Below are 15,443 nucleotides of genomic sequence, written 5' to 3' on the forward strand. Positions count from 1 at the left end.
TTTTTTTGTCCTATACCAACCTATAAACCTCCAAAAATTAAAATAAACGCACCGAACAGCATTCATATCCATTCAAGACTACAAAGATTTTTAAAACTAAAAAAAAATAGTTTTAAAATGTACTTTTGAGTAATTAAAAAAATAATTTGAAAGTGTAACAGTTTTTGTTAGTTTAAAATAAAATATTTTAATTAAGTTCTCACAACATACTTTATTACAATACAATATACAACACGGGAACAAAAGTAAGTCTCTTTAATCTTTTGGTTTGCAATAATATAGAAGTTAAGATTTTTTAAGTTTCAGTATAAAATGGTGCTAACACCTGTAGGCACAATCTAATTTTATTTTAAGTTATACCTCATTAGCTAATCCGCCGAAAAGAAAGCGATTTAAATACATTTAACCCTTAATAGGGCATGCTAAAACTATGTATGTCTGAAACTTTTTCATTACAAAAATGCGATTATGTATGTATACAGATGTAGGATTGTATATCACCACATCTGTAGTTATTTTCGTTTTCTCAAAAAAACATGTGGGAAAATATTTCCCTTTGCCCATCTTAAACATTGTCTTATACTGAATGTGGGAAAATGTTTCCCAGCCGGTGGGAAATATATTTCAGACACATTAGGTAGTATAGTCTGGTGTGATTTATTCCATGAAATATTTACAAGTAAATAAAATACTGTAATAAAAGTTAAGTATCTTTATTGGGTGTGAAAGTTATAGAAACAAGGCGCAGCGCACAATGGCACTTTACAAACTTTACATACATATTTCGTTCTTTGTTCTTTAGCTCGCGTGCTGCACATCCTGCACCTTCTAAATTTTGCTAATTCAGGCATGTGGGAGCCAACATCTGATGTTCGCACCTCTTCAGGTACTGAGTTTGCACCTCCTTTTTTGGTCTTGAAGACTGGGGCTTGACATTTTCGAGATGAAAAATTGTTTATGAGGCCCCTGCCTAAACGTAAGCGAAAGTCTTTATGTGTGTTTTTCCTTGTTGAATGAGACATCATATAAACAATGTATGCATTTATAACTGCAGCCTCGAGCAGGAACCAGAAGAGTCAGTGCCAATTCTTGCGAGATTTACGACCAAGAGGATATGACGCCCTGTAGTGATCAAAATGATCTACTCCACCCATGAATTGGGTATATTTTGTTATGGAAAGTGGGCAAAACATTGGCTTCTTGCTACCATCTTTCTGTTTCCTCCATATTTGTTCAACTGCTCGTGGATCAAAAGCAGAGCTTGCAATGAAAACATCCTTGGTACCACTGATATTGGTGCAGCACATTGGTATATAAACTCTCCTGGTTTCAAAGATGTTTCCTTTTTTTCTTCTCTATTTAAATTTCTTCCTGTTATCAAATCTGGTAAGCCTTTCCGGTTTATTCTAATTGTTCCAACACTGTAAATATCTTTCTCATGTAAAATTTCTATCAAAGGAAGACTGGTAAAGAAATTGTCAAACGTAACAAGTGTATTAGCTGGCAAAGATTCACACAGGTCCATCACTACTCTGGCCCCTAAATTCTCCTCTGTTCCATTATCAATCCTTCCAGTATAAAACTGAAATTCATACATATATCGTGTATGGGAATCAGCCCTCACCCAACATTTGTATCCACGTTTAATGGGCTTTTTAGGCATGTATTGTTTCATATGACTACGGCCTTTAAACCTTATCATACTTTCATCAATTGAATTAAATTCAGAGACTTTTACATTTTCCTTAAAAGTTTTGTTCAGAACTTCAATAGCAGGTCTAATTTTCGACAATTTATCATAATTTGGGGTGTTTTGTGAAGCTTCAGTAATAATGTTTGATATGTGAAGGTTTTGTGTTATTTTTTTGAATCTTTTTAATGGCATAGGTTTGTTTATGACTGGGTTTCTGTAAAATTCATCTGTCGACCAATATGTAGTTATATCGGACAAGGGATTTATACTCATCAGTATAATCATACCAAAGTATGCTTTTATCTCTTCTTTCGTAACATTTTTCCAAGATTTAGCATTTTTGTGATGTGCATAAATATTTGTGTTCTCAACTATTACATCAATCAAGTCTTCTGGAAAATAATCAATGAAATAATCAAGCGGTTGACTTCGGTTAGTGTATAGTTTCTTAACTTGCATTTCTCTGTGAAAACTAGGCCAATTAATATTCTCAGCTGTAAAAGACCAATTTCTTGCCTTATTTTGTAACTGACTAAATGTATTTCTACAAAAAACTGATTTTGGTTCAGGATGATTTTGTTCACCTGGCAAAGAATCGTTTGGTATTGAAGCAGTGCCTGCTTGGACTTCATTCAATGGTAATGAAGAAGGGCCTGCTTGTCTTTCATTCAGTGGTAATGAAGAAGGGCCTGCTTGTCTTTCATCCAGTGGTAATAAAGAAGGGCCGGCTTGTCTTTCTAAAGCTATCAAAGGAGTACCTGCTTGAGATTCTACCATTGTAACATCTTGTGGTATTGAACCAATATTTACCATTGTTTCTGGGACAGTAAACTCTTGAATTGTGATACTTTCTTGGACTTGTTGTTCATGTGATACTGGTAAAGTAATATGTGTTTCATTTTGTATTGACGAAAAATCAGACTCACCCAACAGTATACTATGTAAATCTTCAGTCGTTACATTTTGAATTTCGTCCAACCGTCGGTCGTAATCCACCGAGTAAAAGTCTGTGGCACAAGAATCAAATACATCATCATCAAACCCTTCTTCTTCTTCCGATGAAAACAAGGCAGCCAATTGACTTTCAATTTCCGAATCTTTAAGAGGTTTCTGAAAAGTAAAACGCTTTGTTACAGGGAAACAGTTTCCCACTTGGTTTTTACATACGCGAACCTAAACGGGCAACATGAAAATATTTCCCACACATTTTCAACGCCTAAAACTCAAGTATCAATTGTTTATTTGACTTATAAAAATGATATACAAGTAAACTAATTCAAAACCTAATGAAAATTATTTGAAATAAACACTTACCGAATTTTTTCTCGACATTATTACAACAATTGTGCAAACAACCGGTAAACATCAGCAAATTCATTGACGATCTTGCCAACTTTGACAGGTGTTTTTTTTTTCTGCGTTCCATTTTACGGTGTGCGTTTGGCACAGACCATAGATTACTTATTAAAAAAAAAGTAGAAGTGACATTTTGTGGGAACAGTTTACTTATTGATATTGACCGTTCACAACACGAAATATCATGTGGGAATAATATTCCTCTTGCCCAATATTAAGGGTTAATTTAGTTCCATAGTTCTAATTCGACACATTTGTCATCATATCTCGTTAAATATTAGTTTTTCGGTAAAAACACAAGTATTACTTAAATGTTGATTGTATCGATTTTTTCTATAGATTGGCATAACAAAATGATGACATTTTGACAAAAAAAAATCTGAAGTTCCTGAGTTAGGTTAGGATTATTCATTCATGTTAAAATTAACATGCATAAATTTAAAATGCACTTAGCTAATTAAGGTTTTTTATTAAAGTTTCCCTAGGGGTTAAATCCGCCACCGATCAGCAACTTAATAAAATGAACACAGAGTTGCTGGTATCATGATTATCCTAATGTATTACAAATTATGGACTGGGAAGTCTTTGAGGTCCTCGCTAATAAATACGGGCGACCTTGCCGACTACCAAGTCATGTATCTAAATAATAAAGAAATTAACATGGTTTGATTTTAAATTTACAAGAATATAAAAAAAATATAAAAGTAGCCCATTATTTAAAACGAACAAGAATAACAATAGTAGTAAAAATACAAAAACTAAATTTAAACTAAAAATCCATCATCAGTAACCGTTTTATGAGTTATGCTTCGGCTGGGCTACCGGTGGCGGCGGCAGCGGCTGCACTACTGGCGGCAGCGACTCCCGGCACACCGGAAGCTGCCCCCGCCACCGGTAACACAGCCGAAGCCGTTGCCGCCGCCACCGCAGCTTCGGTTGTGTTACCGGTGGCGGTGGCAGCGGCTTCGGCTGCGCTACCAGCGGCAGCGAAGGCTTCAGCTGCGCTACTGGCGGCAGCGGCTCCCGGCACGGTGGCGCAGTCAATGGCCCGGGCGATAGTAGTCAGCTGCGTACGCCGTTTCCATGCGAGCCGCTGTTGCCGCAACAGCGGCAGCAACGCTTGCGGCCTCAGCGTCCAGCGTGCCGGGAGCCGCTGCTGCTGCGTGGCTGTCTGCTATTGCAGCAGCCGCCTTCGCTATAAGCGACGACATTAAAGCGACGTGCGGGACCGTTGCACTAGCGGCCTTGGCGGCTGAGCCTACCGCTATAGCCGCCGCGGCGTCTGCGGCGGCGGCGGCGGAGGCGGGGACTTCCGCCGTATCCGCGGTGACGTCAACGGAGGCGAGGACTTCCGCCGTATCCGCGGGACGTCGGCGGAGCCGAGAACTTCCGCGGTGACGTCGGCGGAGGCGAGGACTTCCGCCGTAACCGCGGCGGCGACGGCGGTGGCGAGGGCTTCCGCCGTAGCCGCGGCGGCGGCGGCGGAGGCGAGGACTTCCGCCGTAGCCGCCACTGCGGCGGGCTCCGTCGCCCCATCATCTTCGTCTTCTGGTCTACAAATATAAAAAGCATATTTAACCTAACATAACAATTCAAAGACTTAAGTAATATATCCTAATTCCAATATAATCTATACTGTCCTATTATAATAAATTACAAAGAAAACTAAAATTTAACCACAGCCCCTCATGAACCACTATTGATTCTGATACTGTACTACAGGTTATGTTATAGACAAGTAATAAATTGGTCGTTATACATAATGCCCAATATGAGAGTGCAATTTGACAATAATTGGGTTGTGTACTAGGTTCAAGATAAATTATGAAATTCTAATACCAAAATAACATCTAACGAAAAACATTACCTTTTTTATATTTAACTTATTTATGAATTTTAATCAAGAAAAACGTAATAATAAGTACGATATTTTATCACATTTTTCTATGATGTCACAGTGTGCTTGTGTCAAATTCCATAGTAATTTCGTGTTTTGACATTTAGTAAAAAGTAACTCATTTCACTAGTTGGAAACTAGCCTAATCAAATTGACCAGGCATTATACACATTCTCCATCACTTTTAGGGCAGAGCAGCAAAACATATTTAAAAAAAAAAAAAAACTATGTATTGTTAAGTAACTTAAAATAACTCAATTTAAATAATCAGACTCATTATTTTGTATAATAACCAAGGACTGCTACATTAAAAATCCATTAGCTTTTACATTTAAAAATCATTATTATAATATAGGTAGGTAACATGAAATTTAATACAAAATACCTTGTATTAATACCTATTATAGCGACCAACCTGGTCATTTATATGTGGAATAATAAATGATAGTATTTATATTCAAAAAATTGGATATGCAATACTTACAGGGGACCCCGGCACCACCAGCTCCACCACACACTTGGAAGTATTCTTTCTGGTTTGCCCAAGAAAACAAGCGATTATTACATAGTAATGACATCAGATGCTCCATACTGACTCCGGTTGTTTGAGGGGAGGCCTGTGCCCAGCAATGGGGCGTACATAGGCTGTTTATATTAATGACATCAGTTATATATTACGTATATACACACACAAACAAACACCCCCCTTTGTGCACAGGCTGCTTGCAATTAGCTGCTGAGTTAGTAAGCTCATGCATCACACACTGCATTGTTGTTAAACCATACTGTTCCTTCCTCATAGGAGCACAGTATTATAGGAAGCCCCTTACCCTTGTAATTAACTCACCCTCATAGGTTCAGTTGCAATCCATTTGCTGCACAAAAACAATTATGAATAAGTATAACACAGTTTTTACATTGAAACGTATAGGTAGCTGGCGAGGAGTGAGTGTAGGAACTATAAACCTACCCCTACGAATGTAATACTATGTGATTTTGTGAAAATATAATATAGTTTATGTAATACTTACATTTTCGGCGGCGGAGCACCCGCGTCCTGGCGCCTCGCCGTTCGCGTTTCTCTATAAAAAAGTACAATTATTGTAATTATAATGGCTGCGTGTGCGCCATTCCGAAAAAAAGAAAAATCTTACCTTTTACTTAAAACATTGTTGCTGAAACAAAAATAACAATAGCAACATACACTAAAGATTTCTAGTGATTTTCGTGAAACTATAAAAAAAAACTCAACTTCTCAATCAGACGAGACGACCAAAAAAGGAAATGGCGGGCGATGGTATCTTTTTTTTTTTTTTTTTTTTTTTTGGTTTGGTTTTCCCCTCAGAACAATAACTAAAGCATAGAAGGAAGGCTAAAATAAGAATTCAGAAACTATAAACCGGCTCTCTTCTAGCTTACGACACAAACTATGAGTGAGAAAAGGACAAATGATTCGCTCTTTGCTTCATTTTTTCCGAGGTTGTCACAACATGAAATGTCATTTGGACCTATTGGACTCATTTTAACTCGGCCAAATACATAGTAACATACATAAGAAGATTTTACTTATATTTACCGAACTATTTGACACGGTCGCGTCAACTGTGTTTACGAGTGTCTTGTGTTCAGATTGTTTTCAGTGATAATTTAACAATATTTTTCCAAATAAATGGAAAGAAACTTTTATTTATATCAAATAATTGAGTGTCTCGACTGTGTGACATTATGTCTTGTGTGGTATGGGGCTGCAGCTCACATTCAGGAAGAAAAGAAAATAGCCAACAACTTCTGTCGTTTCATCGGTAAGTTTTTTGTAATTTTCTAGTGAAATGTGAACTGCTGAACAATTTTAGGAAAGTAATATGTTTTCCTGAATAGATTTGTAGCATAAAATATTTGAGATATCCATTATATTATACGTTTCATCGATGAATACGGAATTGATTTGAGGTTATGTTGATTGTCCATAGTGATGTACTAAAATTATCGATACTTTTAATTTTTAGATTTCCTGTAGACGATAACAAAGAGAAAGAATGGATAATTCGCATTAATAGACGAAATTGGATTCCAAATAAGTACAGCCGTATTTGCTCGAAACATTTTACTGCGGATTCATTTATGTGTGTTCCTAATTCAAAGTGGAGGCGTCTTCGAGACGATGCTATTCCTACATTGAACATTATAGATCAGACAGATGAAATGGTGTTTAAATTTAAATTTCAGCCTAGCCTGCATCATCTCACTGCTGGATAGATAGATAAGATATTTGTATCATGTTATCACAACACGTTTATACTATCTATCATTCAACTACATATTATTATGTACTTAATAAACTTAGTATATATACTAAGTCTGTAGTTGTTTTATGTCTAAACAATTATGAGTTGTACACGTTTTATATAAGTAAATTATTATTATCTTTGATTTCAGATATTAAATCCAAAAGTGTCGACTGGATTTACATGAAAAGGTATATCAAATAATTTTCTTTTTTTATATTTTTAACATGATATACATATATAGAGTGTATAATTCAACCAGCTGCACAATGCACTTAAATCAGATATATTTTACTTTTATTTTTATAGATTATTTTGTACATATACTATTTTAACATTATTATTAAACTTTATTTCAGTCAGTTCAAAAAGACGAGATGAAAAATTTAAAAGAAAAGCTGAACAAGTCCCGCCTCAAGATCAAACGACTTAATGAAAAAAAAAAAAACAATGTGACAGGGTGTCACAAAGACAGTTTCTAAGCAAATTGACACTGTTTAGAAATTAATAAATTTGTATTTATTGTGAATATAATGTACATAATTAATAACGTGTGAAATAAATACTTGCTAATGAACAGATTTACGATCTAATTTATATTTCATTTTACCTCCTTTTCTTATTTACTCCTACTCCAACACTCCAGGTTGATACGAACTGCGCCCAATAAAGAATGTAATGAATGTTATAGATTTGTGTAAGCGACTTAGATAAATCTTGACTAAACCTTCCTTTACAAATACAAATATACTTTATTGCACACAACATACAATACTTACAAGTTTTGCACGAAAGATACAGTACACCACCTACCTACCTTTTACTTTCCCTTTCTGTTCTCTTATGAATACTTGTATGCCGTATTTTTTTAAGTATAATGCTATATCTAGTAGGTACGAGTATGGTAATCCTAGTATTGAAACAGCTTGTAGCCCTAGTAAAGACCGCCATTTTATGTTTACAGAGTGGCACGTTTTTTCTGTAGGTATTTCCAGTCCATACTCTTTTCTATGTCTATGGCGTGACCCCATCGGGTCTCTTACCGTCTGTGCGGCTTAGACCCGGCGGCGGCGGTTCCAATTTGCACGGCACGTCGATCGACACCAGTGCACGGCGGATGACATCATAAATAAATTCGAATATTACAAAATACTTACCGATGAAACGATAACAGTTGGCTATTTTCTTTCCTTCCTGAATGTGAGCTGCAGCTCCAAACTAATATAAACCAGACAATATAATCCAAAAATGGTTAGATACTTACCTATCAGAGACAGAGTCTCCTTTCATCAAGAAGAAGATAATTGCATCCTACAAAAAGAAATCTTGTAAAAAAAATTATCGACATTAATTGTAAGTAAATTTAATTTTATCGACATATTACTAAAGTGAAACCCAACACTAGGCAATGAAAAACTTGTGACAACCTACGAAATTACGAAACAATTTTTGTATATGCGTCTTTGTCTAACATTACGCCGGTTCCGTAAGATAAAGTAGAGCAGAATTATAGAGTTCTGTTGCTATTTTAGCCTTCCTTCTATGCTTTAGTTATTGTTCTGAGGTTTTCCCCGAAGGGTAAGGCAAAGGGAACTATGCCCATACAGCCATGTCTGACGTATTTTTTTTCTTGATGATTAATGAAATGATGAAAGGTGATGATGATGAAACCTAAGCCCCCACCCTCGGAGTAGACTCCTACTCCGAACCCCAAACGAATTAACTCAAAAGTCCGCATAAACTTTTGAGTTATGAAGCGGCTTCCTGACACGAAGCGAAAATAGGCAGATACACTTTGTTTATTGAATACTCCAATATAATAACACTCGCGAATGTCTTCCGACTAACTTAATGCGATCATTAACCACAAAACACCACTTCGTATTAATTATTTAGATTATTCAATGAAGAAAGCAACTGTCCCGTTCCCGCCTCCCGCCAAAAAGCCGGGCGATGGTATCGTATGTCAAAAGGACAAATCGCTAGAGTTGTTCCAAAATCGGTAAATTAAAAATCGGCGCTACTCCGTGCCGGGTACCTGGCAAAATTACCCGGCATGCATTAAGTCAGTAATACGGTGCAGAACCATCTGAAAAACCGTGCCTTGAAAGAACTAGACCACTATCTCTACACAGCAAGTGCTCGGAAGGATATAATTATAAATTTTTAATAAGTGCGGTGGGTGGGCAGGCTGATAATACGGCCACTTCCATATTATAATGATATACCCGAGAAAAAAAAAGTGTTTTCGGAAGTACTTATGTGACTTAATTGGGCTGGTTTGAGTTCAAAATTCAAGCATGTTTCTGTTCAAACCTGAAACTTCAGGTTAGGTGGGTGTGAAATATGATGACTATCGTAAAGAGTCCCGTAATGAGAACCACCCCTTACGTGATACAAAATCGTTTCGTGCGGAAAGCCACGGGAGCCCCGTGTAGCAATGAAAATCTGCACATCGACCTAGGTCTGCCAGTCATTGCCCAATGGCTCTAATTTAAGACTAAAAATGTTATCTTTTATTTTGCTTCTCACCATCCTAATCCCCTGGTAGTTGCGGCTTCCGATTGCGTCCCGCTTAGGAACAATACTGAAAAGTATCGCCGTCCAAAGGACGTAATATACAATCCCGATGACCTGATTACTCTAGCCATAGAGGCGGCCAAGCAGCTCATGACATCAAATATTTCGGTATCGGGGGATATTGACTCCGCCGGCGTTTCACTCATGCAGCGCTTACCGCAACCGGCCCACTAGAGTCGATTAAATCTTCCAAATATAATCCTTTCAAACGCCGCCTTGAGATTCTCGCTCAACTGTCAAAAAGGAAGGATTTCGAAAAAAATCGAAAATCGTAAATTTGTTGTCGAAAATTTTATATTTATTGCAATTACAAGCTTATTTGCAGTTGGTAAACTAATCTCAACCTGTGACGATGTATGGACACAACAGTTTTTCAACGGTAAAACACCGGTTTTTTTGTCACCATAATCAACATTTTCTTAATAATAATGGTTTTATGCGCTTTAGAATATAAGTGCAATAAATGTTAGTTTTAAAGTAACTTATTATAAAGTTTTACCTTCAAAAAAATTACCCGGCAGCGCCGGGGATAATCGGCGCATTTTCCGGTCCCCAGCCGGATACTTATAACATCTCTAGCCCGAAGATCGAGTTGAGAATGACGGTTGGTTGGTAGAAAATTATAGATATCCTATATCGAATGCTGTTTTTGGATGGGTCTTCGAACATCGTCAGTCAATATCATTTACTCAAAAACATCCAACAATCTTTCGTTTTTGCAAGTATTCAGTTAGAACATACGTATGTTCTAACTGGATATTCGCAAAGATAAAAAAAATCTAGGTTATTCTTGCATCTGATCTACGGCAAAGATATTGATTTTGGGGTGTTCAAAGAACCACCCATTTGAATGAGTGAAAAGGGGAAAAAATAAAACATTGGTTAAAAAATTCATTTTATTTTCTTGTAAATTGAATCCTGAGAATTGGGATATTCCCAATTCTCAACATTCCATTTTTTGAACGGCCGCCCGCCAGCGGTCTTGGGCGGCTGCGACTTCGGAGGCGGAGAGCGGCGCGCGCCGCTCCTCCACCTTCGGCCGCACGAGGGCCGCACCATCGCCGCGCGCCACAACCTTCTCTTGGCTTGGCGTCGGCGAGGGCGCGCTCCCGAAGTCGCTCCACCAATGGCGGGACGGTAGTTTTGCCCAATGTAGCCTCTGTAACTTCTACGCCGACTTCAATTCAAAAAAAAAAGTATTAAATCAACAATTATAATAAATATATGAACCAACTGTCCTGAAAAGTATTTAGATTATTGCTACATGTCGAATATACTATGCCCTTTTCTAGGTGTAAAATAATTACGTATTATATGAGTAAACCAATAGTATTGCGGGCCAGTTTTGAAACTAAATTTGTCATTGACAGTGTTAGGTTTGATAAGCAAAGGTCTCACTTTTATATTTCAATAATACAACACTGCTTTATGCTGTTAGGTACTTAAGACAAATTAACTCTCGTAATATCTTTGCTATATATCCATTTCTCAGTTAACCACAGAAAAAAAATGAAATTAGGTGAAAGAAAAACTGATTATGTTTGTGCACACTAGGGTAAGTGTGTAAATTATTAGGGAGCTAACTATAGTTTTAACTCAGAGCTAAATATTGAATTAGGCTTATTAAACTATTTAAATCTTTATCAACGCGTAACTCTATCTATTTGTGGAGATTTCTCATTAGCATTGTTTGCATCTATTGTCTAGATCTGTAGTTATTATTTGACTGTTAATCTTCCTAAGAAAATAAAATAAATAAAAAAGTACATAAACAAACTTAAATTCAAATTCAAAATTCAAAAATATCTTTATTCAATAGGTAACATAGTTACACTTTGAATCGTCAATTTTACATAACGAACGTCTCATCCGTCTAAAACTACTGCAGCTTCTCACAACCTGTATAGCCGGGGAAAAGAAGCTGCAAGAAAAACCTCGGCACAGGGCCCTAGACGTTCTTTAAAAAAATAAAAATAAACATAAAATATTGGTATACAATTGAGTAATTTAGCTGCCTAGTATCAGTTCTCAGACAGTTAATCCCATGCATTCATATCTTCTAAATAATCACTAACTTTATAATAACCTTTTTTGTAAAGTTTTTGTTTAACTACTGTCTTAAAACAGTTGAAAGGCAAATTCTGAATGTCAATGGGAATCTTATTGTAAAAACGTATACATTGCCGCTTAAAAGATTTAGTAACCTTGTGTAATCGACTGACTTGTAAAGCAAGTTTATTTTTATTCCGGGTATTAACTATGTGCCGATCGCTATTTTTTGCAAATAATCCTATATGTTTTTTTTACATATATTAAGTTTTCAAAGATATATTGTGATGCCAAAGTTAAAATATTAATTTCTTTAAATTTATTTCTAAGTGACATCTTGGGTCCCAATTTGTAAATCGCCCGAATGGCTCGCTTTTGCAGAACAAAAATGCTGTTGACATCTGCAGCATGACCCCACAGCAAGATGCCGTACGACATTAGACTGTGGAAGTAGGCAAAATAAACTAACCGCGCGGTTTCTACATCGGTTATTAAACGAATTTTTTTAACCGCGAATGCTGCTGAGCTAAGCCTTTTGGACAACTTATCAATATGAGGACTCCATTGCAGCTTAGTGTCCAAAGTAGGTAATTCCCAAATATACAACAGTATCCGTGAGGTCCAGTTCCTTATTTTTTACAATAATGGAATCAAGCGGCCTACTAACATTAGATAACGTAAAATAAACATATTTTGTTTTATTTTCATTCAAAAGCAGATTGTTTACCGTAAACCAATCTACTACCTCTGAAATGGCGTTGTTTACATCGTCAAAAGAATCTTGTCGTCTCTTTACTTTAAAAAATAAGGAGGTATCATCTGCAAACAGCACCACCTCATGTTTTACAAGGCTAGGTAGGTCGTTTATGTAAACTAGGAATATAAATGGACCTAGAATTGAGCCCTGCGGAACGCCTATAGTGACGTTAGATCCAGACGATCTGGAGCCGTGCACATCAACCCTCTGAACGCGGCCACTAAGGTACGACTCCAAAAGAGCGATGGCATTATCAGTTAATCCATAGTAACGAAGTTTCGCGATCAAGATATCATGAGAAACGCAATCGAAGGCTTTGGAAAGGTCACAAAACACACCAATAGCATCTTTGGACTCCTCCCAAGCCTGAAAAACATGATTTATTAACTCAACACCAGCATCGGATGTTGAGCGACCTTTTGTGAAACCAAATTGCTTATTAGACATTACATTGTTTAAATTAAAATGTTGAAGTAATTGCTGTAATAAGATTTTTTCAAATATTTTACTAAGCGTGGGTAGTATAGATATTGGTCTAAAATTAGTAGGGTCAGAAGTACTACCAGCTTTAAACAATGGAATGACTTTACTGTGCTTCATTAAATCTGGAAACACACCATTGTCTACACATTTATTAAATATACATGATAGATAGGGAGCTATGCAATCAATCACGGAGTTAATGACTTTAACAGAGAGACCATGAAGATCTGCAGTCTATTTCATTTCTAAAGATTTAAAAGCTCTTAAGACGTCCCTAGGACTCACGTGTGTAAATGTTAGCTTATCTACTTTGGACGTATCTATGTGCTCCCTTACAAGTGATTGAGCGAGTGCAGTTGAGTTCTAAGTTACTAAAAATATTATCGATACATTTCGCGGACTGTGACGTGATTCGGGTTGGTTCTGAAAAAAGATTTACAAGATCATAACACAGAAATAAAGATTTGAATGTAGTACTTAATGAGCAATTTTCCAGAATATCAATATTAAAATCACCGCAGACGATAACATGTTTGCTTTTATTACATAATTTGCATAAAGCTTCATAAATAACTTTCTCAAATAGATCATAAGATGAAGCGGGGGGTCTGTATACGCTCAATACAATAAGCCGGCTGAGTTCAATACAGGCTAGCTCAACAGTTCGCTCAACTGAGAGACTTACAATATCCGTTCGTTCCTTATATTTTAAACAATTACGTACTAATATTAATGAACCGCCACGGATAGCCGTTTCCCTGCTGTACGAGCTGGCAACCTGGTGATTATTGAAGCAAACGAACTCATGGTTTTTTAGCCAATGTTCAGTTACGCACATAATATCAACACAATTACTGTTTAAAAAAAGTTCAATTTCAAGTTTCTTGCCCAATATTCCTCGTATGTTTTGGTGTACCAGGTTGATTACATTTGTATTTTTCTTATTGAATTTTATATTTAATATGTCCTCATTCAACTTGCTACAACCAAAGTTTTTCTCTGTTGTCAATAAATTTAATTTAAATTACAATTGTCAGAAATAAAAATAGGCTGCTCAATAGGAGCAGACGCGTTAAAAGCCAACGAATTGGCTGATTCTAATGTAAAAATAAAGGATAGCGACTTCGCTATTTGTTTTTTGTAAAAGTTAGATAGATAGTAATATCTATCTTTGGTCAAATAAAAATTCCTAACATAGGAATTCGTATCAATAAATTGAAATTTATTATAATAATCGCATACTAAAGTATGCAACGTCAGGTTTAGATCATGTCTAAACTTATTTTCGGAATTTAACTGACTTTGGCTGAAAGGCAATGCAAACAAAATCACTTGTGCTACATTCGGTAGGCTATCAAGCAAGGAAATATAATGAGTAAGTAGTTCTTTGTTCGCGTTACCTCTCCTACCGGCCAAGATTATGATTATACTATTTTGTGAGAATTTATATGAAATTATTCTTTTTAAAATGTCTAAATAGGAGGCACCCGGCATACAATTATTAATTACTGCCCGCCTCAAGAAATGGCTAAGTTGTAAACCCATTGTTTTTCCAATTTCGTCACTAAACATTATAATATTTTGCGCTTTGTTTACCGGCGCGGGCGCCGCCTGCCCGGTCGCCGACGAGAAGGACGTATTATTGTCATTAACAATGGGTGTGAGGAGCAAGTCCTGCGCCGCCGGTACCAGCTGATGGGCCGGCGCGGGCGCGGACAGCGGGGAAGACTCGGAAATACGAGCAAGCCGCTCAGTCGGCGAGGATGAATGCTTGCAACTATACTGATGATTAATTACTGAATCGAAGCGTTCCGCGTTGTGAAAACACAAATTCACCAACTTATCAGCGGCCAGCTCGTGTTTACGAATAGTTTTCTGAGCTACTTCGTAGTCCAGTGTCATATTTTCTAAGGATTTTGTCAGTTTTTTTATCTGTGCCTGGAGCTGATAAATTTCACACTCATATTTTTTTGTTTGGTTTTCTAACGTTACGGTACAAGTATTGACTCTGCGTCGAGCGGCCGTCCCGAACGGTCGTTTGTTCAGAGGTCCCGAGCTGCGCCCCGCAGCTCCCCGCGCTGCGCCCCGCAGCCCCCCGCCGCGCGCCCCGCGCCCCGTGCCGCCATTGTCTGCCGGCTACCTGCTGGCGTGACCCTGCCGCCATTCATTGAGTCAACAATAGTTCTTCTCAGAACTTGCTGGCTTATCTAAGTTTCAAGGATAAAATAACGACTGTTATTTTACAGTTGCATCGATTTTAATTTTAAAACCACAGTTTCGTGGTCCTCAGTGGATACCTTGCGGTGTTAACTAAGCTGAGTGGGACGTGGCCCTGGGGCGTCC

At 37.2% G+C, this 15,443-nt stretch overlaps 3 protein-coding genes and 1 long non-coding RNA gene across 5 annotated transcripts in view; 2 read left to right on the forward strand and 2 right to left on the reverse strand.

The window, feature by feature from the left end:
- Nucleotides 1–15,443, forward strand: part of LOC126375566 (uncharacterized) — a 218,990-nt gene that overhangs the window by 58,630 nt on the left and 144,917 nt on the right. The window lies entirely within an intron of this gene.
- Nucleotides 698–3,093, reverse strand: LOC126375485 (uncharacterized). 2 transcript variants are annotated; one of them, XM_050022439.1, is made up of 3 exons: nucleotides 3,008–3,093; nucleotides 2,383–2,803; nucleotides 698–2,346 (listed from the first exon to the last, which is right to left on the reverse strand). In XM_050022439.1, the coding sequence occupies exons 1-3, from the start codon at nucleotides 3,023–3,025 to the stop codon at nucleotides 1,172–1,174; spliced, it is 1,614 nt and encodes a 537-aa protein (XP_049878396.1). In that variant the 5' UTR covers nucleotides 3,026–3,093; the 3' UTR covers nucleotides 698–1,171. The 2 variants fall into 2 exon arrangements, with proteins under 2 accessions (XP_049878396.1, XP_049878395.1); XM_050022438.1 differs by having other exon boundaries at nucleotides 698–2,803.
- LOC126375781 (ice-structuring protein 4-like) lies at nucleotides 3,847–4,263 on the forward strand. The gene has a single exon (XM_050022868.1). The coding sequence runs from the start codon at nucleotides 3,847–3,849 to the stop codon at nucleotides 4,261–4,263; it is 417 nt and encodes a 138-aa protein (XP_049878825.1).
- LOC126375616 (uncharacterized) lies at nucleotides 5,656–6,226 on the reverse strand. Its single transcript, XR_007567627.1, has 3 exons — nucleotides 6,101–6,226; nucleotides 5,978–6,028; nucleotides 5,656–5,821 (listed from the first exon to the last, which is right to left on the reverse strand). It is a non-coding gene; the product is annotated as an uncharacterized LOC126375616 (long non-coding RNA).

The sequence above is a fragment of the Pectinophora gossypiella genome, chromosome 19, assembly GCF_024362695.1.
Source record: "Pectinophora gossypiella chromosome 19, ilPecGoss1.1, whole genome shotgun sequence".
In the NCBI taxonomy this organism is placed as follows: domain Eukaryota; kingdom Metazoa; phylum Arthropoda; class Insecta; order Lepidoptera; family Gelechiidae; genus Pectinophora; species Pectinophora gossypiella.

What these genes read in the sequence shown, in the direction of transcription:
- LOC126375781 (XM_050022868.1), top strand. Translation starts at nt 3,847, where the DNA reads ATGAGTTATGCTTCGGCTGGGCTACCGGTGGCGGCGGCAGCGGCTGCA.